This window comes from Salvelinus alpinus, chromosome 12 (genome assembly GCF_045679555.1).
Source record: "Salvelinus alpinus chromosome 12, SLU_Salpinus.1, whole genome shotgun sequence".
Taxonomy (NCBI): Eukaryota; Metazoa; Chordata; class Actinopteri; order Salmoniformes; family Salmonidae; genus Salvelinus; species Salvelinus alpinus.
In genome coordinates, this window is record NC_092097.1 from 38,518,822 (window position 1) to 38,543,407 (window position 24,586).

Here is a 24,586-nt window from a genome sequence, read left to right on the forward strand (position 1 = left end):
AATTTCTGGATCTGTGCTGAAACGTATCTATGGCAGAACAGCAATGGGCAAATGCTCAAATACATTTACAGTACTTTCTTTGTACTTCTGATTATTTTACTTTCTTTGTACCTGACTTGCATATCTTAGACCACATTTTGCAAAACTTTAAATACAAATGTTATCAGTGAATGCAAAATTCACTGTGAAGTGTTTTGTTCACAGAATGTCATCAGAGAAATGTGTGCTATTGTGTTCACTGTTTCTGGCAAACAGTAAATACTAGACTACTGCATAAAATGTTTAATCACACCAGCAGTGTCATATCATGTACAATATATGGAAAGATCTAGGCAATGGGGACAGTCTAATTGTTATGATTTGTTACAATATTGCAGATATGCAGAGAATTAAGTTGGTTAACTTAGTAACTTTGGGTTACTCCTAAGTTATCATCTTCAACATTGTGACCTTCCATTATAGAGCTTTGACTTGGTGTGGCTATACATTCGTGGGCAATTGATTTGGCCTGTTATTTGTGTCCAATGATAATATTTTATATAAAAAAACTATAAATACAAAGAATCTTCTTACAGTACATTTCTACATGTACATTCTGTTTGGCACTGCATCAATTTATCACAAGGAATGATACATTTTTACAGTTATGGCATGTCAAACTGTAAAAATGTAATGTGGTGGAACCGTCCGAGGTTGAATTTCAACAGAAAAAGTGTTGTGAAATTGTTGTAACCCCTAAGAAAACTGCACATATTTAACTATGTGATTATATAATTAAATATTGTCCAAATATTGAGATGATCAGGACTCAGGCTAAGACCCAGATGCAGACACAGGGGTCTCATAGTTTATTACAGTACAAGGGGCAGGCAAAAGGTAAGTCAAGGCAGGCAAAGGGTCATAATCCAAATCAGAGTCAGGCAGGTACAGGACAGCAGGCAATCAGTAGGTGCAGGCAAAGGGTCGTAATCCAAATCAGAGTCAGGCAGGTACAGGACAGCAGGCAATCAGTAGGTGCAGGCAAAGGGTCGTAATCCAAATCAGAGTCAGGCAGGTACAGGACAGCAGGCAATCAGTAGGTGCAGGCAAAGGGTCGTAATCCAAATCAGAGTCAGGCAGGTACAGGACGGCAGGCAATCAGTAGGTGCAGGCAAAGGGTCGTAATCCAAATCAGAGTCAGGCAGGTACAGGACGGCAGGCAATCAGTAGGTGCAGGCAAAGGGTCGTAATCCAAATCAGAGTCAGGCAGGTACAGGACGGCAGGCAATCAGTAGGTGCAGGCAAAGGGTCGTAATCCAAATCAGAGTCAGGCAGGTACAGGACGGCAGGCAATCAGTAGGTGCAGGCAAAGGGTCGTAATCCAAATCAGAGTCAGGCAGGTACAGGACGGCAGGCAATCAGTAGGTGCAGGCAAAGAGTCGTAATCCAAATCAGAGCCAGGCAGGTACAGGACGGCAGGCAGGATCAAGGTTAGGAGGACAGGCAAAAAGGTCAATACTAGGAAGACTAAGAAAAACAAAAACTAGAGCACAGGAACCACGGGAACACGCTGGTAGGACTTGATGGGACAAGACGAACTGGCAACAGACAAACAGGAAACACAGGTATAAATGCACATGAGGTAATGGGAGACACCTGGTGGGGGTTTGAGACCATCACAAGACAGGTGAAACAGATCAGGGTGTGACAGATAGGAAGGAATAATTTTCTTTTAAATACTTTTGTCCGCGCATTTGAAAAACACTAATATCGTATGGTGCTACCGACATTAAAAAGCCAGTTTTGACTACATAACATAATTTTTCTCCATGTGTCGTGATATGACATCAACGACTAAACTGTAGTAAACCATCCTATTCAGAAGAAAGATATCAAATCTCCCACAAATGTTCACAAATTTCACATCTCTTTCCTCATTCACCTACCTAGACTGATGATGTCATCTCATTTGCATAGCCAGGTAAACAGAAGAGGGAACAAGATAACTTGTAGTGATCAGTAGTGTGGGTAAAATAATTTGCGGAAGCCTGGCTTCCATTGGCATCCATGAATACATTCCACCGGCAATGACAGCTACTGAGAGGCAGTTTAGGATAATTGAATTACACATTATCCATCTCGATAGCTGGGTGTATTAGCTATACCATTATACAGCTTACTGTGGATAAAATTACAACTATTTAGCTAGATAGATTAATATGATGAAGCATATTCACTAGCTAGCTTAGTTAGCTTTCTTATTAGCTATAGCTTACAGGCTTAAATGCTTGCTTATTAGCCTATGTTTTCTAGATAGTTTACCAAAAATCTTTCTAGCTAGCTATGATCAGGGGTGGAAATGAGCCGAACAAATGGGAAAAGGCAATAGCTTCTATCCCTAGCCAGCAAGGTATTCCCTGAAAGATGGTTTAAAAAATTCAGGATTCCCTGAACATATCCGGCTTCTCTAAACCAGATAAGGGAGACCGGGATTTCTTGTTTCCAGAACAGCTACTTCTCATTTAACCCCCTATAGTTGATTGACACACTGGTGCGTCAACCTATTTAACATAATAACAAAATCCCCATCAAAATGTGTCAATTTAAGCTAGAGATATCTGTTATTTTGCACTTTATATATGGCTGCATTGTAATACATTATTACAATTACACTACAGCCAGATAAACCAACCTAACTATTTGGCAAGTACCAAAATTTTGCCAGGCAGATCATGAGGTTACACAGGTCTGTCTTAAGCCTGACGTTCATTTTTAAATCGACCCCTTGCCCCTTACCCTTTAGTCACTCCTCATATCCCTATCCCAGAGGCACTTCCCTAACCCAACCTCCAGCCCACTGCAAGTAGAACTGAAACATAAGATAGGTATATGGGCTGAGCTCAACCTTGAGCTGGACTTGGTGGAATGTTCACCATATCATTTACATCTATCCCATTTCAAGGTAAATTTGTATAAGTATATATGGGGGTTTGGTGGTAGGAGAAGGGGGCTAGCTAAGGTGCAAGGGCTAGTCGTAGGGGCTAGGGTGTACTGAAGAGGCTAAGGGGTTATTAATGATCCCCGTCCCTATGGTTGTACTTTTCTGCAAATTATTACAACTGAAAACAGACTTACTTTTTAATTGTCAGCTAATAATATCTTAAAACAAGGATGTATGAAGTTTATCAGAGTTTTAGTGAAGGCAGCAGAAACCCTTGTTCAAACAGGTGAATGAGGCTTATTGAGTTTTGTTGCATAATGGAAAAGCCATTGAGATATGAGAGAGATAGGAGAAGTCGCTGAGAGTATAAAAGGGTTCAGCAGCCCATGGAGCAAAGTACAGAGCAACCATGGGCAAACTACTCATTGGCATTGGTAAGTAGAAGCACTTTCTGGCTTATTTAGCTTATAACTAACTGTACCAAAGCTAACATTTTATTTATATTTTAATTGTAATGACAATCCCCGACATTCAAACATACAAGGCTCTATACTAAGGCGCTGGCTCCCTGGGGAGGGAATAGGCCACTGGCAAATGTCCTCTAGCTATGCATTTTGTCAATGCTGCTGTGGTCAAAGTCTGTTTCTAAGGACTGAGGTTGCCAGCCCCATGACCAGCCTACACTCTTAGAAAAAAGGGTTCTAAAAGGGTTCTTTGGCTGTCCCCATAGGACAACCCTTTTTGGTTCCAGTATAACTCTTTTGGGTTCCATGTAGAAGCCTCTGTATAAAGGGTTCTACATGGACCTCAAAAGGGTGCTACCTAGAACCAAAAAGGGTTCTTCAAAGGGTTAATATATGGGGACAGCCGAAGAACCCATGTAGATTCTAGATAGCACCTTTCTTTCTAAGAGTTGCGGCGTACCGCGGCCTGGTGGGGGCTCCCTCTGTTGGACGTGCCAGGTCTCGACGTGTCCTCCGGCCAGGACGAATTGGGGCTGGTGACTAATCAAGGGGCTGATTGCTCACCATCGTACGGGGCCAATAAAGCTGCCAGGAGGGCAGCTCACGGGAAAGGTCATTAACTTATCTCTGCTACCGCACGGCAAGCGGTACCGGAGCTACAAGTCTAGGACCAAAAGGCTCCTTAACAGCTTCTACCCCCAAGCCATAAGACAGCTGAACAATTAATCAATTGGCCACCCGGACTATTAACATTGACCCCCCGCTTTGTTTTACATATTTGCTACTCGCTGTTTATTATATATGCATAGTCACTTTACAAATTACCTCGACTAACCTGTTATTAGATTTTTTTTAACTTTAGTTTATTTAGTAAATATTTTCTTGACTCTATTTCTTGAACTGCATTGTTGGTTAAGGGCTTGTAAGTAAGCATTTCACGGTAAGTTTTTCACCTGTTGTATTTGGCGCATGTGACATTTTTGTATTTATTTGATTATATTTGAGGTAGTGAGAGGTTGCTACCAGATAGACGACCTCACGGTCTGCTAGAACCAAGGGGTTCCCAGAGGAGACAGCATTCTGTGGAGCCCAGAAGACGGTAACCCGGAAGAGGTCTCCTGGGGGAGAACAGTTTATTGAATTTTTCTTTATTGTTTTAAAAAAACACCCTTGAAACTGAGGTGTCACACTGAGGTGTCACACTGTGTAAACATTTAGATCAAACCCCCTGGTCTGCCACAGTGTGTATTTTCATGTCTGAGGGGAAGGAGTAGTAGAACAACGGCACATTAGTTCATTATTCTTGCAGTTCTGAATTCCAAAAAAACGAATTCAAAATCCATCTAGACACCGTTGCCATAGAGCACACAAAAACGATACATACCTCGGCCTAAACACAAAGCTGTGAACGATCTGAGAGACAAGGTGATAAGGGAATTATATGCTTAAAGGTAATGATTAAAGTATTCCACCCTGAAATGTAACTATTAGTGATTATTAATTTATGTAGCATGTATAATGAATGATTAAAGTACTAAACATAAGTCCAATAACGTTCGGTAGAGACATGTGAGGGAGAGAAAGGTGTGTGTGTGTGTGTCTAAGAAAATACAGAGGACAATTCAACTGTGTTTGACCCGACCTGGCTAGAACTCTGAGAAACTTATGATAGAACAGGGAGTCCTTACAAGTCCTTTCAAGGTTCCTCTAAACTCGGGGGAATGGAACTGTCGGCTTGGTAGTGATAAACAGTGGTGAGAACTATGGGGAAAAGATACAACTCATCTACTGTTCATGTGTATGTATGTGCGTAGGATATCTACTGTTTGTGTGAAGGTATGTGCGTAAATAGGGAGTGAGTTATAAAATGGATGTCTTTGTATTATGGACTTCAGAACGTTCTCTGAATAAATTGTACGGACCTTTTGCATAAGCTGAGTCTTTGCCTAATTTTTATTAAACCCAGGGTCTTACAAACCTCAGGAAATAGTCAAAGCTTTAATAATTGTTAGTTATTATCATTGGGATTGAAAATTCTCTTGACACAAGGCAAGAAGGGCCTTCTACGCCATCAAAAGGAACATCAAATTCGACATACCAATTAGGATCTGGCAAAAAATACTGGGGTCCGCTCACCAACCAAGAATTCACAAAATGGGATAAACACCAAATTGAGATTCTGCATGCAGAATTCTGCAAAAATATCCACTGCGTACAATGTAAAACAATCAATAATGCATGAAGAGCAGAATTAGGCCGATACCAGCTAATTATCAAAATCCAGAAAAGAGCCGTTAAATTCTACAACCACCTAAAAGGAAGCAATTCCCAAAACTTCCATAACAAAGCCTTCACCTACAGAGAAATTAACCTGTAGAAGAGCCCCCTAAGCAAGCTGGTCCTGGGGCTCTGTTCACAAACACAAACAGACCCCACAGAGCCCCAGGACAACAACACAATTAGACCCAACCAAATCATGAAAAAAAAAAATATGTATATTACTTGACACATTGGAAAGAATTTACAAAAAAACTGAGCAAACTAGAATGCCATTGCACTGCACGCTGCCCTATCCCATCTGGACAAGAGGAATACCTATGTAAGAACGCTGTTCATTGACTACAGCTCAGCATTCAAAACCAAACCCTCCAAACTCATCATTAAGCTCGTCTGAACCCCGCCCTGTGCAACTGGGTCCTGGACTTCCTGACGGGTCGCCCTCAGGTGGTGAAGGTAGGAAACAACACCTCCACTTCGCTCATCCTCAACACAAGGGCCCCACAAGGGTGCGTGCTCAGCCCCCTCCTGTACTCCTTGTTCACTCATGACTGCATGGCCACGCACGTCTCCAACTCAATCATCAGGTTTGCAGATGACACAACAGTAGTAGGCCTGATTACCAACAATGACAAGACAGCCTACAGAAAGGAGGTAAGGGCTCTGGGAGTGTGGTGCCAGGAAAATAACCTCTCACTCAATGTTGACAACAAAGGAGATGATTGTGGACTTCAGGAAACAGCAGAGGGAGCACGCCCCTATCCACATCGACGGGAACGCAGTGGAGCAGGTGGAAAGCTTCAAGTTCCTCGGCGTACACATCACTGACCATCTGAAATGGTCCACTCACACAGACAGTGTGGTGAAGAAGGCGCAACAGTGCCTCTTCAACCTCAGGAGGCGGAAGAAATTTGGCTTGGCACCTAAAACCCTCACAAACTTTTACAGATGCACAATTGAGAGCATCATGTCGGGCTGTATCAACGCCTGGTACAGCAACTCCACCGCCCGCAACCGCATGGCTCTCCAGAGGGTGGTGCAGTTTGCCCAACGCAAACTATCTGCCCTCCTGGACACCTTACAGCACACGATGTCACAGGAAGGCTAAAAAGATAATCAAGGACAATAACCACCCGAGCCACTGCCTGTTCACCCCGCTATCATCCAGAAGGCGAGGTCATTACAAGCAGTGGTGGAAAAAGTACCACATTTTCATACTTGAGTAAAAGTAAAAATACCTCAATAGAAAATGTCTCAAGTAAAAATTAAAGTCACCCAGTAAAATACTACTTAAGTAAAATTCTAAAAGTATTTGGTTTTAAATATACTTAAGTATCAAAAGTAAATGTAAATGCTAAAATATAAACAAGTATCAAAGGTATAAATTCTTTTAAATTCCTTACATTAAGAAAACCAGACGGCAACATTTTCTTGGGTTTTGAATTTATGGATAGCCAGGGGCACACTCCAAAACTCAGACATAATTTACAGACAAAGTCAGCCAGTGCAGAGGTAGTAGGGATGACCAGTGATATTTTTTTGATAAGTGCGTGAATTGGACCATTTTTGTGTCCTGCTAAGCATTCAACATGAAACGAGTACTTTTCGGTGTTAGGGAAAATGTATGAGTAAAAAGTACATGAGTAACTCTGCACCTTAGGCTGCTGGGAGGCCATTTTACGTACATTTGAGATTTACATGTAGCAAATCAGAAAACAATAATGTGACTTACAGAGTCTGTCAACCCTGACTCTGAAACTGCCTGACTCCCAACTCTACCATTACTAATACCCTTCCATAGGATCCTCCTACATCCTGTCCTGTTATTTCACAAACTGGGGCCAGTACCGTCCAGGAGCAGGAAAGTATTTGATCGCTGACTTGGACCCCTTCCTCTGTGACCATCTGATCTATACCTTCATCTGCATGGCCAACAACGAGATCAAGACCTCCGAATGGAACGATGAGATACTCTTCGGAATAGTTCCAGGCCCTCAAGAACCAGTGAGAGAGACACACATGCACAAACACACAGACAAACACACACTCTTGCACGCAGGCACGCTCGCACGCACGCACATACACACACTAAAGCAGGTACGCACATTCGGACGGACGGACGGACGGACGTCCACTTGCGGCCGAGTGCCAAAGTTCCCTCCAATTGCCAGCAAGGCCTTTAGGTTGCTGTTCTTGTAAGCAAATACAAGAGTTAGGCTTAGTCCTGGTTTAGGTATGTGTGTGTACGTGCCTGAATCAGACGCACGCACGCACACACAGTGTCTGAGCAGTGTGTGTCCCAAGGTTCACAGAGATAGTGTCCAGTACAGCCAACCACCAGAAGTTCATCAACGGTGCGATTAAGTTTCTGAAGCAGTATCAGTTTGATGGCCTGGACTTTGACTGGGAGTTCCAAAGGCCCGCAGACAAGTACAGATTCACCATCTTGGTGCAGGTCAGACTCACACACACATATACACACACACACATGAATGAACAAACACGAATGAACACACACACCTGTTGTAATGTTGGATTGATTAATGTGATGACTGCTGTTCATCAAATGATTAACTGTTTATAATTACGTGATTAAATGAATCAGGTAATTATTAATTCAGTAACCTGGGGCACCATGGGAAAGTTTGGCTTTATTACGTTTCTATTTCCCAAATTAACTCAAAGAATATCAGAATATCGATTTTACAACAGTCGCTAATTAATTAATTTCCTCTAGTCTCATTCTGAACGTTGCATAATCCGGGAATCTGCACAAACCCGAGTCACACTAAATAAGTCCGTACCACACCAATTGAGTTGAGTATTTATTTACGAACAAGCTAAAATGATAATATAAGGTATACATACACAAACACACAGTCTAGGCTATTGAATAGAACTTAGTACACTGAAACAGGTCCCTAGCGTACCAACACAATATGACACGTTACACAAAATGGGGATTTCAAAAGAGAGAGAAAGAGGGAGAGAGTACGAGAGAAAAGCACACTTGGGTACATTTCTAAACTATGCTTAGTTTAACCCTAACCTTGACCCGAACTGCCGCTCTAATGGGTCAGAATATAATGATGTAATTACGTGTCGAAAGGCTCCAATGGGGTGTCTCTTCATGGACCGGGTTCGTCTTCTCCTCTGATGACGGCACTTCTTCGGTTACCGGGTGTAACTCTCTGATTGTACTCACGATGTCAGTGTCCTTTCTCTTAGTAGTCTGTTTCCTCGCACTTGTTCTGAAAGAGGGGTCTTCTAAGGACGGCTAATCAGCCATATAGGGGGTTCCAGTGTGGGAATGAAAGCAGTGTAGACACACGATTGCTTGGAGAGAATAACCGGGTGGTCCTGCTTGAATTCAACCTCTTACACAGCTACTTATCTGTAGCATAGATTGTTAAAAGGTTCCTTTGCCTTCTTCAACCTCGTGTTGCGTTTTGGAGTTACAACTAATTGAACTTTGGCTGCAGCTCGTGGTCACCCTCGGGTCAGAAATGGGTGTTTCCGCCTTTAGGTCAAGTTCTCTTGGCATAACTAGTTACGAGGCAAGGTCTGGATTTTACTCAGATCCAATTTAGACAACTTCACATTTCATCTTTACAAAAACATTCTCTTTGATCTGGACATTTTCCACACAACGTACATTATGCAAACATCAGGTACATATTGTGAAAACTCTTCAAGTTACAATGTTTTCATTATGTCGTTGTTTAACTTTTAATAACATAACAAAAACGACATTCATTTTCATATTCCATCTATCGTCATTACTACCATTTTGGCTGGCAAAACATATTGTCCCAAAGTCCATTTATTGCATGTTACTGTCCTTAGGTAGGCCATAGGCCCATCATACATTCCATTCCTTCACAGTGAGAGGACAAATGAATTTTGTCTGCTGCCTTAAGATTTACAATGGGCATGAGGTGTCAAAAGTCCCCACCTCCATACATCTCGATCTCTCCCCCTCTGGCGGGTGTGAGATGTCTCTTGTAGGAGTGTGGTCCACGGTAACCTGACCCGAACAGGCTAGTCATCACACACCCATCTGTGTACTGTCTCCCTCTAGGAGCTGATGGCTGCCTTCGAGGTTGAGGAAAAGATGACCAACCGTCCTCGTCTGATTCTGACTGCAGCTGTGTCCGGAAAGAGGACCATTGACACTGCATACCAGATCCCCAAGATTGGACGATCAGTACATACACACTGAGCCTCAATGATATCAATTCTCATGCAAAATGTGTGCACAAAAACATGCATGATCTATCAAATAATACCTTGCATATTGGAAATGGTTTGTTTATTCAAGCCACTAAATATATATTTGTATCTCTCTACCTAACACTCAGGCTGTTGGCCTTCTGAATGTGATGACCTATGACTTCCATGGATCTTGGGAATTTAACACGGGAGAAAACAGCCCTCTACCAAGGACCGGCTGGTCAGGGAAACCATATCTACTACAATGTGGAGAGACACTTTCACTCTACTTCCCTCTATCTCCCCCTCATATTTCTCTCTACCCATCTCTTCCCCTGCTTATCAAATCAGTCTCTTCCTGCCTGTCTAGGTTCCAGTTGAGCGTGAGTAACATCTTTATTTTTCCAACCTTCGCTCTTTAGTGTTCTCAGTACCAGATACTGTGTGTTCTAAGGACTATGCTATGAAGTACTGGAAAAGCAACAGTGCCCATGCCGAGAAGCTCCTGGCTGGATTTGCCACCCCTTTCAGCTGGCCAGTGGCTCTAACACTGCTGTGGGCGCTCCCACCATTGGCCTTGGCCCTGCCGGACTCTTCACCAGACAGGCTGGCTTCTTGGCCTACTACGAAGTAACTGACACGGGACACAGTAGGTGTGAAATGACACCCTATTCCTTACACAGTGCCCTACTTGTGTGCTCTGGTCAAAGGTAGTGTACTATATGGGGAACAGGGTGCCATTTTGGACTCAAACACAGTGTGTGTGTGTGTGAGATTACATCTGCAGCTTCCTGAAGCAGGCTTCCCTTTGAAGATGATGTAAACTTCCAACCCTAACGTAAGTGTGTCTTTAGATCTGCACCTTCCTGAAGCAGGGAGAGATCGAGGTCTGGGACTCTACCCAGATGGTGCCCTACAACAAGCAGAACGTGTCGGTCAGATACGATAACATCAAGAGCTTCCATAACAAGATCTGTGTTTGTATCTGTGAGGGGAAATATATGACTAGAGGGTAATGGAGTAGCAAACTACTCTGTTACATTCACAACCCTCTCCATCACTTTCTCAACCAGATCTGGGTTCAAATAGTAGTTGAAATGATATCAACCCCATCTCATCTCTCCCAGGTCATTTCATCAGCTTCATTAAATAGTTCCGACCCCTAAGTATGTCATGAAGGAGCTGGGTCTAAAGGCTGTGTTGTTAGGGCCAGTTGTCATGGCCCATTCTAACATCAGCACCATGTAATGTCTAACCCACTCTAATAAACTCCCAAAATATGAATGCATCCTGCTGTCTGTCACTTCCTTTGAGGTCAACTACATTGCCCTTGAACTGTGCAGAATCACTGATCTACAAATCACCTTGCATCCCACATAACTACTCAGTATGTGATCAATATTAGCAACTCTGACCTCAACTTTAATAAAAAAAAATAAAAAAGTTTAACTATTCAACTAAACAAGTCAAGAACAAATTCTTATTTACAATGACGGCCAACCTTGCTCAAACGGATTGCCTCAAACACCCTCTGTCAGTTTAGTTTCAATAGAATCCATTTAACAAACAGCGAATAGCAGAGAGAGTAGTCCTTTATTGCGGTCAAACGTTACCAGGCTGACAGACACAATACAAAGCACACAGAGCTTAGACTAAGTGGTCATTAACATGACAGTTTAAGTTAAGGCATTGACATTTAACACGTAGAAAACATGTACACAAAAAAACATTTAAAAACTGTGACGTTATGAACTAAAAAACTGACCACACCACAGTGCAAAGTGAAACTAAGCATTAATCATTGTGATCAGAGAGTGGTATACAACGCTTATAAAAATAGTATGAAAAGTGGTGATGACAAATGTTGACACCACACACACACCCCAGGGGGTTAGAGGCGTGTGAGGTGGTTGGAGATGTGGTTTACATTGTTGTCTGGCAGGTGGAGAGAGTTCTTCCTATAGTACCGTTGTCCGTCTGCATAACGCTCTTGCCGGTGGACCTCCAGGTATGGACCCCAACCCTCCACAGGAGAACACACAGCACACATACGCTGCAGACAGAGACACAATGCACTGTAAGAGAGAGGATGCTTGGAGAGACACAGGCAGAATTTAGTAGGGAGACATTAACACTAGAAATGCTAAAGAAGTAACATTGGCTCCATTTTATTCTTTTTTTATTACTCCACCATTTAAGTCAAGCCCCCCGCCGTCCTTGATTTTTCCTAAATAAGTCTATATAACACACTGCAGTTGTTAGAATCTTAATATCGCAAACAGAACCGGAGTTGTAACCAGTTTTAGAAGGGAATGTCATTTTTCTTATGGTTTTGCAGTAAGTTATGATGGGGAGAAAGGGTGCGTTGATGAGCGAGGGGAAGCGAATAATGCATAATTAAGAACAGGGTGGGCCATTCTATTGCATTGGTATATTCTAATTATAATCTCAATATGGTATGTAAACTGGAAACTCTGAAACTGGAAACACTTATCTCCCTCACTAGCTTTAAGCACCAGCTGTCAGAGCAGCTCATAGATTACTGCACCTGTACATAGCCCATCTATAATTTAGCCCAAACAACTACCTCTTTACCTACTGTATTTATTTATTTATTTTGCTCCTTTGCACCCCATTATTTCTATCTCTACTTTGCACATTCTTCCACTGCAAACCAACCATTCCAGTGTTTTTACTTGCTATATTGTATTTACTTCGCCACCATGGCCTTTTTTATATTTTTATTTATTTATATATATATTTTGTTTGCCTTCACCTCTCTTATCTCACCTCACTTGCTCACATTGTATATAGACTTTTTCACTGTATTATTGACTGTATGTTTGTTTTACTCATTTACATTTACATTTAAGTCATTTAGCAGACGCTCTTATCCAGAGCGACTTACAAGTTGGTGCATTCACCTTATGATATCCAGTGGAACAACCACTTTACGATAGTGCATCTAACTCTTTTAAGGGGGGGGGGGGTTAGAAGGATTACTTTATCCTATCCTAGGTATTCCTTAAAGAGGTGGTGTTTCAGGTGTTTCCGGAAGGTGGTGATTGACTCCGCTGACCTGGCGTCGTGGGGGAGTTTGTTCCACCATTGGGGTGCCAGAGCAGCGAACAGTTTTGACTGGGCTGAGCGGGAGCTGTACTTCCTCAGAGGTAGGGAGGCGAGCAGGCCAGAGGTGGATGAACGCAGTGCCCTTGTTTGGGTGTAGGGCCTGATCAGAGCCTGAAGGTACGGAGGTGCCGTTCCCCTCACAGCTCCGTAGGCAAGCACCATGGTCTTGTAGCGGATGCGAGCTTCAACTGGAAGCCAGTGGAGAGAGCGGAGGAGCGGGGTGACGTGAGAGAACTTGGGAAGGTTGAACACCAGATGGGCTGCGGCGTTCTGGATGAGTTGTAGGGGTTTAATGGCACAGGCAGGGAGCCCAGCCAACAGCGAGTTGCAGTAGTCCAGACGGGAGATGACAAGTGCCTGGATTAGGACCTGCGCCGCTTCCTGTGTGAGGCAGGGTCGTACTCTGCGAATGTTGTAGAGCATGAATCTACAGGAACGGGTCACCGCCTTGATGTTAGTTGAGAACGGCAGCGTGTTGTCCAGGATCACGCCAAGGTTCTTAGCACTCTGGGAGGAGGACACAATGGAGTTGTCAACCGTGATGGCGAGATCATGGAACGGGCAGTCCTTCCCCGGGAGGAAGAGCAGCTCCGTCTTGCCGAGGTTCAGCTTGAGGTGGTGATCCGTCATCCACACTGATATGTCTGCCTGACATATCCATGTGTAACTATGTGTTGTTGTATGTGTCGAACTGCTTTGCTTTATCTTGGCCAGGTCGCAATTGTAAATGAGAACGTGTTCTCAATTTGCCTACCTGGTTAAATAAAGGTGAAATAAAATTAAAAAATGATGTACCTTATATCAGTCCACTGAATCCAAGCAGTCTTATCAGTCTACTCTGGCCTACCTGGAGTACACAGTGAGATCGTGCGTAATTTACAATGGCAAGAAGACCAAGACGATTGGATGCACATGCTGCGTTAACGCTGCTACGAGATCTGAATGAAAACGACTCAGATGGTGGGGAAGAAATTAATCATGACATATCTGATGCTGACCCTCAGCCTGAATCTACACCTCATAAATCAAATCAAATCAAATCAAATTTTATTAGTCACATACACATGGTTAGCAGATGTTAATGCGAGTGTAGCGAAATGCTTGTGCTTCTAGTTCCGACAATGCAGTAATAACCAACAAGTAATCTAACCTAACAATTCCACAACTACTACCTTACACACACACACAAGTGTAAAGGGATAAAGAATATGTACATAAAGATATATGAATGAGTGGTGGTACAGAACGGCATGGCAGATGCAGTAGATGGTATAGAGTACGGTATATACATATGAGATGAGTACTGTAGGGTATGTAAACATAAAGTGGCATAGTTTAAAGTGGCTAGTGGTACATGTATTACATGAAGATGGCAAGATGCAGTAGATGATATAGAGTACAGTATATACATATGAGATGGGTAATGTAGGGTATGTAAACATTATATTAAGTGGCATTGTTTAAAGTGGCTAGTGGTACATTTTTACATAATTTCCATCAATTCCCATTTTTAAAGTGGCTGGAGTTGAGTCAGTATGTTGGCAGCGGCCGCTAAATGTTAGTGGTGGCTGTTTAACAGTCTGATGGCCTTGAGATAGAAGCTGTTTTTCAGTCTCTCGGTCCCTGCTTTGATGCACCTGTACTGACCTCGCCTTCTGGATGATAGCGGGGTGAACAGGCAGTGGCTTGGGTGGTTGTTGTCCTTGATGATCTTTATGGCCTTCCTGTGACATCGGGTGGTGTAGGTGTCCTGGAGGGCAGGTAGTTTGCCCCCGGTGATGCGTTCTGCAGACCTCACTACCCTCTGGAGAGCCTTACGGTTGTGGGCGGAGCAGTTGCCGTACCAGGCGGTGATACAGCCCGACAGGATGCTCTCGATTGTGCATCTGTAGAAGTTTGTGAGTGCTTTTGGTGACAAGCCGAATTTCTTCAGCCTCCTGAGGTTGAAGAGGCGCTGCTGCGCCTTCTTCACAACGCTGTCTGTGTGGGTGGACCAATTCAGTTTGTCCGTGATGTGTACACCGAGGAACTTAAAACTTTCCACCTTCTCCACTACTGACCCGTCGATGTGGATAGGGGGGTGCTCCCTCTGCTGTTTCCTGAAGTCCACAATCATCTCCTTTGTTTTGTTGACGTTGAGTGTGAGGTTATTTTCCTGACACCACACTCCGAGGGCCCTCACCTCCTCCCTGTAGGCCGTCTCGTTGTTGTTGGTAATCAAGCCTACCACTGTAGTGTCATCCGCAAACTTGATGATTGAGTTGGAGGCGTGCATGGCCACGCAGTCGTGGGTGAACAGGGAGTACAGGAGAGGGCTCAGAACGCACCCTTGTGGGGCCCCAGTGTTGAGGATCAGCGGGGTGGAGATGTTGTTACCTACCCTCACCACCTGGGGGCGGCCCGTCAGGAAGTCCAGGACCCAGTTGCACAGGGCGGGGTCGAGACCCAGGGTCTCGAGCTTGATGACGAGTTTGGAGGGTACTATGGTGTTAAATGCTGAGCTGTAATCGATGAACAGCATTCTCACATGGGTATTCCTCTTGTCCAGATGGGTTAGGGCAGTGTGCAGTGTGGTTGCGATTGCGTCGTCTGTGGACCTATTGGGTCGGTAAGCAAATTGGAGTGGGTCTAGGGTGTCCGGTAGGGTGGAGGTGATATGGTCCTTGACTAGTCTCTCAAAGCACTTCATGATGACGGAAGTGAGTGCTACGGGGCGGTAGTCGTTTAGCTCAGTTACCTTAGCTTTCTTGGGAACAGGAACAATGGTGGCCCTCTTGAAGCATGTGGGAACAGCAGACTGGGATAAGGATTGATTGAATATGTCCGTAAACACACCAGCCAGCTGGTCTGCGCATGCTCTGAGGACGCGGCTGGGAATGCCGTCTGGGCCTGCAGCCTTGCGAGGGTTAACACGTTTAAATGTTTTACTCACCTCGGCTGCAGTGAAGGAGAGCCCGCAGGTTTTGGTAGGGGGCCGTGTCAGTGGCACTGTATTGTCCTCAAAGCGGGCAAAAAAGTTGTTTAGCCTGTCTGGGAGCAAGACATCCTGGTCCGCGACGGGGCTGGTTTTCTTTTTGTAATCCGTGATTGACTGTAGACCCTGCCACATACCTCTTGTGTCTGAGCTGTTGAATTGCGACTCGATTTTGTCTCTGTACTGGGACTTAGCCTGTTTGATTGCCTTGCGGAGAGAATAGCTACACTGTTTGTATTCGGTCATGCTTCCGGTCACCTTGCCCTGGTTAAAAGCAGTGGTTCGCGCTTTCAGTTTCACGCGAATGCTGCCGTCAATCCACGGTTTCTGGTTTGGGAATGTTTTAATCGTTGCTGTGGGTACGACATCGTCAATGCACTTCCTAATGAACTCGCTCACCGAATCAGCATATTCGTCAATATTGTTGTTGGACGCGATGCGGAACATATTCCAATCCGCGTGATCGAAGCAGTCTTGAAGCGTGGATTCAGATTGGTCGGACCAGCGTTGAACAGACCTGAGCGCGGGAGCTTGTTGTTTGAGTTTCTGTTTGTAGGCTGGAATCAACAAAATGGAGTCGTGGTCAGCTTTTCCGAAAGGGGGGCGGGGGAGGGCCTTATATGCGTCGCGGAAATTAGTATAACAATGATCTAGGGTTTTTCCAGCCCTGGTAGCACAATCGATATGCTGATAGAATTTAGGGAGTTTTGTTTTTAGATTAGCCTTGTTAAAATCCCCAGCTACGATGAATGCAGCCTCAGGGTGTGTGGTTTCCAGTTTACAAAGAGTCAGATAAAGTTCGTTCAGGGCCATCGATGTGTCTGCTTGGGGGGGAATATATACGGCTGTGATTATGATTGAAGAGAATTCCCTTGGTAGATAATGCGGTCGACATTTGATTGTGAGGAGTTCTAGATCAGGTGAACAGAATGACTTGAGTTCCTGTGTGTTGTTATGATGATCACACCACTTCTCGTTAATCACAAGGCATACCCCCCCGCCCCTCTTCTTACCGGAAAGATGTTTGTTTCTGTCGGCGCGATGCATGAAGAAACCAGCTGGCTGCACCGACTCCGTTAGCGTCCCTTGAGTTAGCCATGTTTCCGTGAAGCAGAGCACGTTGCAATCCCTGATGTCTCTCTGGAATGCTACCCGTGCTCGGATTTCATCAACCTTATTGTCAAGAGACTGGACATTGGCGAGTAGTATGCTAGGGAGTGGAGCGCGATGTGCCCGTCTCCGAAGCCTGACCACGAGACCGCCTCGTTTGCCCCTTTTTCGGCGTCGCACAGGGTCGCCGGCTGGGATCAGATCCATTGTATTGGGTGGAAGGCAAAACACTGGATCCGTTTCGGGAAAGTCATATTCCTGGTAGGAACGATGATGAGTTGACGTTAATCGTATATTCAGTAGTTCCTCCCGACTGTATGTAATGAAACCTAAGATTACCTGGGGTACCGATGTAAGAAATAACACATAAAAAAACAGAATACTGCATATTTTCCAAGGAACGCGAAGCGAGGCGGCCATCTCTTTTCGGCGCCGGAAGTACATGCCACACACACGCGCTACTGTCTATTATCTATCCTGTTGCCTAGTCACTTTACCCCTACATACATGTACATAGCAACCTCAATTACCTGTGCACATCGACTTGGTACTGGCACTCCCTGTATACAGGGCATTAGGAAAGAATTCAGAACTCTTGACTTTCCACATTGTTACGTTACAGCCTTCTAAAATTGAATTTGTTTTAATCCCTCAATCTAAACATAATACCCTGTAATCACTAAGAAAAAAAAAAACTGGTTCGTATTAATTTTTGCAAATGTATTCAAATAAAAAAAACAGAAATGTCACATTTACATAAGTATTCAGACCATTTACGCAGTACTTAGTTGAAGCAACTTTGGCAGCAATTACAGCCTAGAGTCTTCTTGGGTATGACACTACAAACTTGGCACACCTGTATTTGGAGAGTTTGATTTGATATACTGCATGCATTTTGACCTGAACTTTCCAGGACCTGGGTTTGATACCTGGCTAGAAATGGATTGACAATTCCAGGAGAAGTTCCAAACACTCTCAGAAGTCCTAAGCATCCACATCTCTGCCAGACACACCTACCTGCCAAGGGTTTCCTTGGGCACAGAGTATTTTCCAGATGGCGACGAGGGGTATCCAGATGAGACAGAAGGCGATCATACACCATCCCAGAGCCACGCCCCACACAGGGTACTGCACCGTACCGTAGGATGGCGGACGGAAAGTCAACAACGACCACACCAAGATCACCTACACAACACACACAGGCATTAGAGAAGTGTGTATGCGTGCCAGAGAAAAGCGGTTAAAGAAATGAGGACCCTGGAACAGACAGCCAGGTAGGATAGAATCTAAGTTAAAGAGAAAGACAGAGAGTACTCACAGTGATGACAGCAGGAGTAATGAAAAACCAGCATGCTCTCCACCACAGCCAGAAGAGAGAGCTCCTCGTCCCAATCATCATCTCTATGTCCTTAATGAAACGATTTCCTCCTTCAAACAAACACAGAATGTGCCATACTCTATAAAATGTACTATACTGTATATAGCTATAACATAACATGCAATATATACACTGAGTATACAAAACATTGAGAACACCTGCTCTTTCTACTGGCCAGGTTAATCCAGGTGAAAACTATGATCCCTCATTGATGTCACTTGTTAAATCCACTTCAAAATCAGTATAGATGAAGGTGAAGAGACAGGATTAAGGATTTTTAAGCCTTGAGACATGATTGTGTATGTGTGCCATTCAGAGGGTGAATGGGCAAGACAATAACTGCAATGCTGCTGGGGTTTCATCCACCACCCAAAGGACATCTAGCCAACTTGACAACTGTGGGAGGCATTGGAATCAACATGGGGCAGCATCCATGTGGACCGCTTTCGACACCTTGTAGAGTCCGTGCCCCAATGAATTGAGGCTGTTCTGAGGGGGAAAACGGGGGGGGGGGGGGGGGGGGGCACCCTAAATGTTTGGTATACTCACTGTATGTAGCTATAACATAAAATATCCTCTACATGTACCCATCACATAATATATGCTGTAGATGTAGCTATAACATGTAATATACTTCCATTTACCGTAGAAGTAGAATACCCCAACAAGCTCCAGCAGAGCAGCGATCAGTAGAACAAAGCCAGCACAGAACTGATCCATCAGAGTCACCCAATATATCCCTGCCTGGAGTGACACACACACAGTAATCACACGCACTCGCAATAAATTAATGTGAACGAAATTATGGTATCTAAGGACCTATTTTAGTTATGGTAACTAAGGACTTACCTGGGTTACGCACGGCAGGCCGAGCAGGAAAAGGATGGCACAGGTTCCCACAGAGATGATAGAGCGTTTTGATTTGAACCTTTCAGGGAAGGCATCCTGTAGGCAGGTGGAGATGACCTCTGAGGGAACACGGCAAGAGGTCACTGTCCAGGTCTAGTTAGTAGTGTGTGTGTTTGTACACACACACACAGTGCCTTCGGAAAGTATTCAGACCCCTTTACTATTTCACGGTACAGCCTTATTCTAAAATGGATCAAAACTTTTTTCCCCATCAATCTACACAATACCCCATAACGACAAAGCACAAACAGTTTATTTGAACACATGTAACCTGAAATATCCTATTTTCATATGTATTCAGACCCTTAACTCAGTACTTCGTTGAAGCACCATTGGCAGCGATTACAGCCTTGAGTCTTCTTGACTATGATACTACAAGCTTGGCACACCTGTATTTGGGGAGTTTCTCCCATTTTACTCTGCAGATCCTCTCAAGCTCGGTCAGGTTGGATGGGGAGCATCGCTGCACAGCTATTTTCTGGTCTCTCCAGAGATTGGGTTAAAGTCCGGGGTCTGGCTGGGCCACTCAAGGACATTCAGAGACTTGTCCCGAAGCCACTCCTGCGTTGTCTTGGCTGTGTAATTAGGGTTGTTATGTTGGAAGGTGAACCTTCTCCCCATTCTGAAGTCCTGAGCAGGTTTTCAGCAAGGATATATGCACTTTCCAGTGTTTGTCTTTCCCTCGATCTTGACTAGTTTCCCAGTCCTACTACTGAGAAAAAACTCAAAAAATTCACACAGCATGATACTGCCAGATTTCCTCCAGACGTGACATTTGGCATTCAGGCCAAAGAGTTCAATCTTGGTTTCGTCAGACCAAGGAATCTTGTTTCTCATGGTCAGAGTCCTTTAGGTGCCTTTTGGATAATTACAAGCGAGCTGTCAGGCGCCTTTCACTGAGGAGTGGCTTCCGTCTGGCCACTCTACCATAAAGGCCTGATTGGTGGTGCTGTAGAGATGTTGTCGTTCTGGAAGGTTCTCCCATCTCCACAGATGAACTCTGGGGCTCTGTCAGAGTGACCATCGGGTTCTTGGTCACCTCCAAGGCCCTTCTCCCCCGATTGCTCAGTTTTGCCATGCGGCCAGCTCTCGGGAAGAATCTTGGTGGTTCCAAACTTCTTCCACTTAAGAATCATGGAGGCCACTGTGTTGTTGGGGACCTTCAATGCTGCAGAAAGGTTTTGGTACCCTTCCCCAGATCTGTGCCTCGACACAATCCTGTCTCAGATCTCTACGGACAATTCCTTCAACCTCATGGCTTGGTTTATGCTCTGACATTCACTGTCAACTGTGGGACCTTACATAACAGGTGTGTGCGCCTTTCCAAATCATGTCCAATCAATTAAATTTACCACAGGTGGACTCCAAATCAAGTTGTGGAAACATCAAGGATGATCAATGGAAAGAGGATGCGCCTGAGCTCAATTTCAAGTCTCACCTGAACAGAGCAAAGTACAGAGAGATCCTTGATGAAAACCTGCTCTAGAGCGATCAGGACCTCAGATTGGGGCAAAGTTTCACCTTCCAACAGGACAACGACCTTAAGCACACAGCCAAGACAAAGCAGGAGCGGCTTTGGCACACATCTCTGAATATTCTTGAGTGGCCCAGCCAGAGCCCGGACTTGAACATGATGGAACATCTCTGGAGAGACCTGAAAATATCTGTGCAGCAACGCTCCCCATCCAACCTGACAGAGCATGAAAGGATCTGCAGAGTAGAATGGGAGAAACTCCCCAAATACAGGTGTGCCAAGCTTGTAGCGTTATACCCAAAGCATATTTGAGGCTGTATTCACTGCCAAAGGCGCTTCAACAAAGTACTGAGTAAAGAGTCTGAATAATTACAGTACCAGTCAAAAGTTTGGACACTCACTCAAGGGCTTCTGTATTTTTAATTATTTTCTACATTGTAAAATACATCAAACCTAAGTAATAACACATATGGAATCATGTAGTAACCAAACAAATAGTGTTAAACAAATCCAAATATATTTCACACTTGAGATTCTTCAAAGTATCCACCCTTGCACACTCTTGGCATTCTCTAAACCAGCTTCATGAGGTAGTCACCTGGAATACATTTCAATTAACAGGTGTGCCTTGTTAAAAGTGAATTTGTTGAATTTCTTTCCTTCTTAATGCATTTGAGCCAATCAGTTGTGTTGTGACATGGTAGGGGTGGTTTACAGAAGAAAGCCCTATTTGGTAAAATACCAAGTCTATATCATGGCAAGAACAGCTCAAATAAGCAAAGAGAAACAGTCTATCATAACTTTAACACATGATGGTCAGTCAATCCGGAAAATTAAGAACTTTGAAAGTTTCTTCAAGTGTAGTCGCAAATCCATCAAGCGCTATGATGAAACTGGCTCTCATGAGGACCGCCCCAGGAAAGGAAGACCCAGAGATTCCTCTGCTGCAGAGAATAAGTTCATTAGTAACCAGCCCAAATAAATGCTTCAAGTAACAGACATCTACTATTCAGAGGAGACTGTGTGAATCAGGCCTTTGTGGTTGAATTGCTGCAAAGAAACCACTACTAAAGAACACCAATAAGAAAAAGAGACTTGCTTGGGCCAAGAAATACAAGCAATGGACTTTAGACCGGTGGAAATTGGAGATTTTTGGTTCCAACTGCCATGTCTTTGAGACGCAGAGTAGGTGAACGGATGATCTCCGCATGTGTGGTTCCCACCGTGAAGCATGGAGGTGGTGGTGTGATGGTGCTTTGCTGGTGACACTGATTTATTTAGAATTCAAGGCACACTTAACCAGCATGGCTACCACAGCATTCTGCAGCGATACACCATCCCATCTGGTTTGCGCTTAGTGGTACTATCATTTGTTTTTCAACAGGACAATGACCCAACAGACCTCCAGGCTGTGTAAGGGCTATTTGACCAAGAAGGAGAGTGATGGAGTGCTGCATCAGATGACCTGGCCTCCACAATCCCCCGACCTCAACCCAATTGAGATGGTTTGGGATGAGTTGGACCGCAGAGTGAAGGAAAAGCAGCCAACAAGAGCTCAGCAAATGTGGGAACTCCTTCAAGACTGATGGGTCTTATGGGTGGGTCTTAAGTATTCCAGGTGGCAACCTCCTGAAGCTGGTGGAGAGAATGTCAAGAGTGTGCAAAGCTGTCATGAATGCAAATAGTGGCTACTTTGAAATATCTCAAATATATTTTTTGTTTAACACTTTTTTGGTTACTACACGATTCCATGTGTTATTTCATAGTTTTCATGTCTTCACTATTATTCTACAATGTAGAATAAAGAAAAATCCTGGAATGAGTAGGTGTCCAAACTTTTCACTTGTGCCATGTGTGTGTATATGTATGTATGTATGTATGTATGTATGTATGTATGTATGTATGTATGTATGTATGTATGTATGTATGTATGTATGTATGTATGTATGTATGTATGTATGTATGTATTTCCGGAGACCTTCTCCCCTACCTCACCTCGCTCATCAACTCATCCTTGACCGCTGGCTACGTCCCTTCCGCCTTCAAGAGAGCGAGAGTTGCACCCCTTCTGAAAAAACCTACACTCGATCCCTCTGATGTCAACAACTACAGACCAGTATCCCTTCTTTCTTTTCTCTCCAAAACTCTTGAACGTGCCGTCCTTGGCCAGCTCTCCTGCTATCTCTCTCAGAATGACCTTCTTGACCTTCTTGATCCAAATCAGTCAGGTTTCAAGACTAGTCATTCAACTGAGACTGCTCTTCTCTGTGTCACGGAGGTGCTCCGCACTGCTAAAGCTAACTCTCTCTCCTCTGCTCTCATCCTTCTAGACCTATCGGCTGCCTTTGATACTGTGAACCATCAGATCCTCCTCTCCACCCTCTCCGAGTTGGGCATCTCCGGCGCGGCCCACGCTTGGATTGCGTCCTACCTGACAGGTCGCTCCTACCAGGTGGCGTGGCGAGAATCTGTCTCCGCACCACGTGCTCTCACCACTGGTGTCCCCCAGGGCTCTGTTCTAGGCCCTCTCCTATTCTCGCTATACACCAAGTCACTTGGCTCTGTCATATCCTCACATGGTCTCTCCTATCATTGCTATGCAGACGACACACAATTAATCTTCTCCTTTCCCCCTTCTGATAACCAGGTGGCGAATCGCATCTCTGCATGTCTGGCAGACATATCAGTGTGGATGACGGATCACCACCTCAAGCTGAACCTCGGCAAGACGGAGCTGCTCTTCCTCCCGGGGAAGGACTGCCCGTTCCATGATCTTGCCATCACGCTTGACAACTCCATTGTGTCCTCCTCCCAGAGCGCTAAGAACCTTGGCGTGATCCTGGACAACACCCTGTCGTTCTCAACCAACATCAAGGCGGTGACCCGTTCCTGTAGGTTCATGCTCTACAACATTCGCAGAGTACGACCCTGCCTCACACAGGAAGCGGCGCAGGTCCTAATCCAGGCACTTGTCATCTCCCGTCTGGATTACTGCAACTCGCTGTTGGCTGGGCTCCCTGCCTGTGCGATTAAACCCCTACAACTCATCCAGAACGCCGCAGCCCGTCTGGTGTTCAACCTTCCCAAGTTCTCTCACGTCACCCCGCTCCTCCGCTCTCTCCACTGGCTTCCAGTTGAAGCTCGCATCCGCTACAAGACCATGGTGCTTGCCTACGGAGCTGTGAGGGGAACGGCACCTCCGTACCTTCAGGCTCTGATCAGGCCCTACACCCAAACAAGGGCACTGCGTTCATCCACCTCTGGCCTGCTCGCCTCCCTACCTCTGAGGAAGTACAGCTCCCGCTCAGCCCAGTCAAAACTGTTCGCTGCTCTGGCACCCCAATGGTGGAACAAACTCCCCCACGACGCCAGGTCAGCGGAATCAATCACCACCTTCCGGAGACACCTGAAACCCCACCTCTTTAAGGAATACCTAGGATAGGATAAAGTAATCCTTCTAACCCCCCCCCCCCCCTTAGAGTTAGATGCACTATTGTAAAGTGGTTGTTCCACTGGACATCATAAGGTGAATGCACCAACTTGTAAGTCGCTCTGGATAAGAGCGTCTGCTAAATGACTTAAATGTAAAATGTAAATGTATGTATGTATGTATGTATGTATGTATGTATGTATATATCTCAGCCCTGGGTTAAAATGCATGCACATTTTATTATTTGTTGTTTAAATACTTATTTTTCTGTGCATTTTAGTATTTTGTACACCAATGTCAAACAGCTGA

At 44.6% G+C, this 24,586-nt stretch overlaps 1 protein-coding gene and 1 pseudogene across 1 annotated transcript in view; one reads left to right on the forward strand and one right to left on the reverse strand.

Annotated features, from left to right (window-relative positions):
* The first annotated feature begins 6,679 nt into the window (after positions 1-6,679).
* On the forward strand, positions 6,680-11,081 carry LOC139535294 (acidic mammalian chitinase-like; annotated as a pseudogene).
* Positions 11,082-11,447: 366 nt separating this feature from the next.
* Positions 11,448-24,586, reverse strand: part of slc6a14 (solute carrier family 6 member 14) — a 30,606-nt gene continuing 17,467 nt past the window's right edge. Inside the window, exons 11-15 of the mRNA XM_071336178.1 lie at positions 19,314-19,432; positions 19,109-19,208; positions 18,405-18,514; positions 18,104-18,271; positions 11,448-11,926 (exon numbers count right to left, since the gene is read on the reverse strand). Coding sequence (XP_071192279.1) covers positions 11,765-11,926; positions 18,104-18,271; positions 18,405-18,514; positions 19,109-19,208; positions 19,314-19,432 — 659 coding nt within the window. The 3' untranslated portion in view covers positions 11,448-11,764. The remainder of the gene's footprint in view (positions 11,927-18,103; positions 18,272-18,404; positions 18,515-19,108; positions 19,209-19,313; positions 19,433-24,586) is intronic.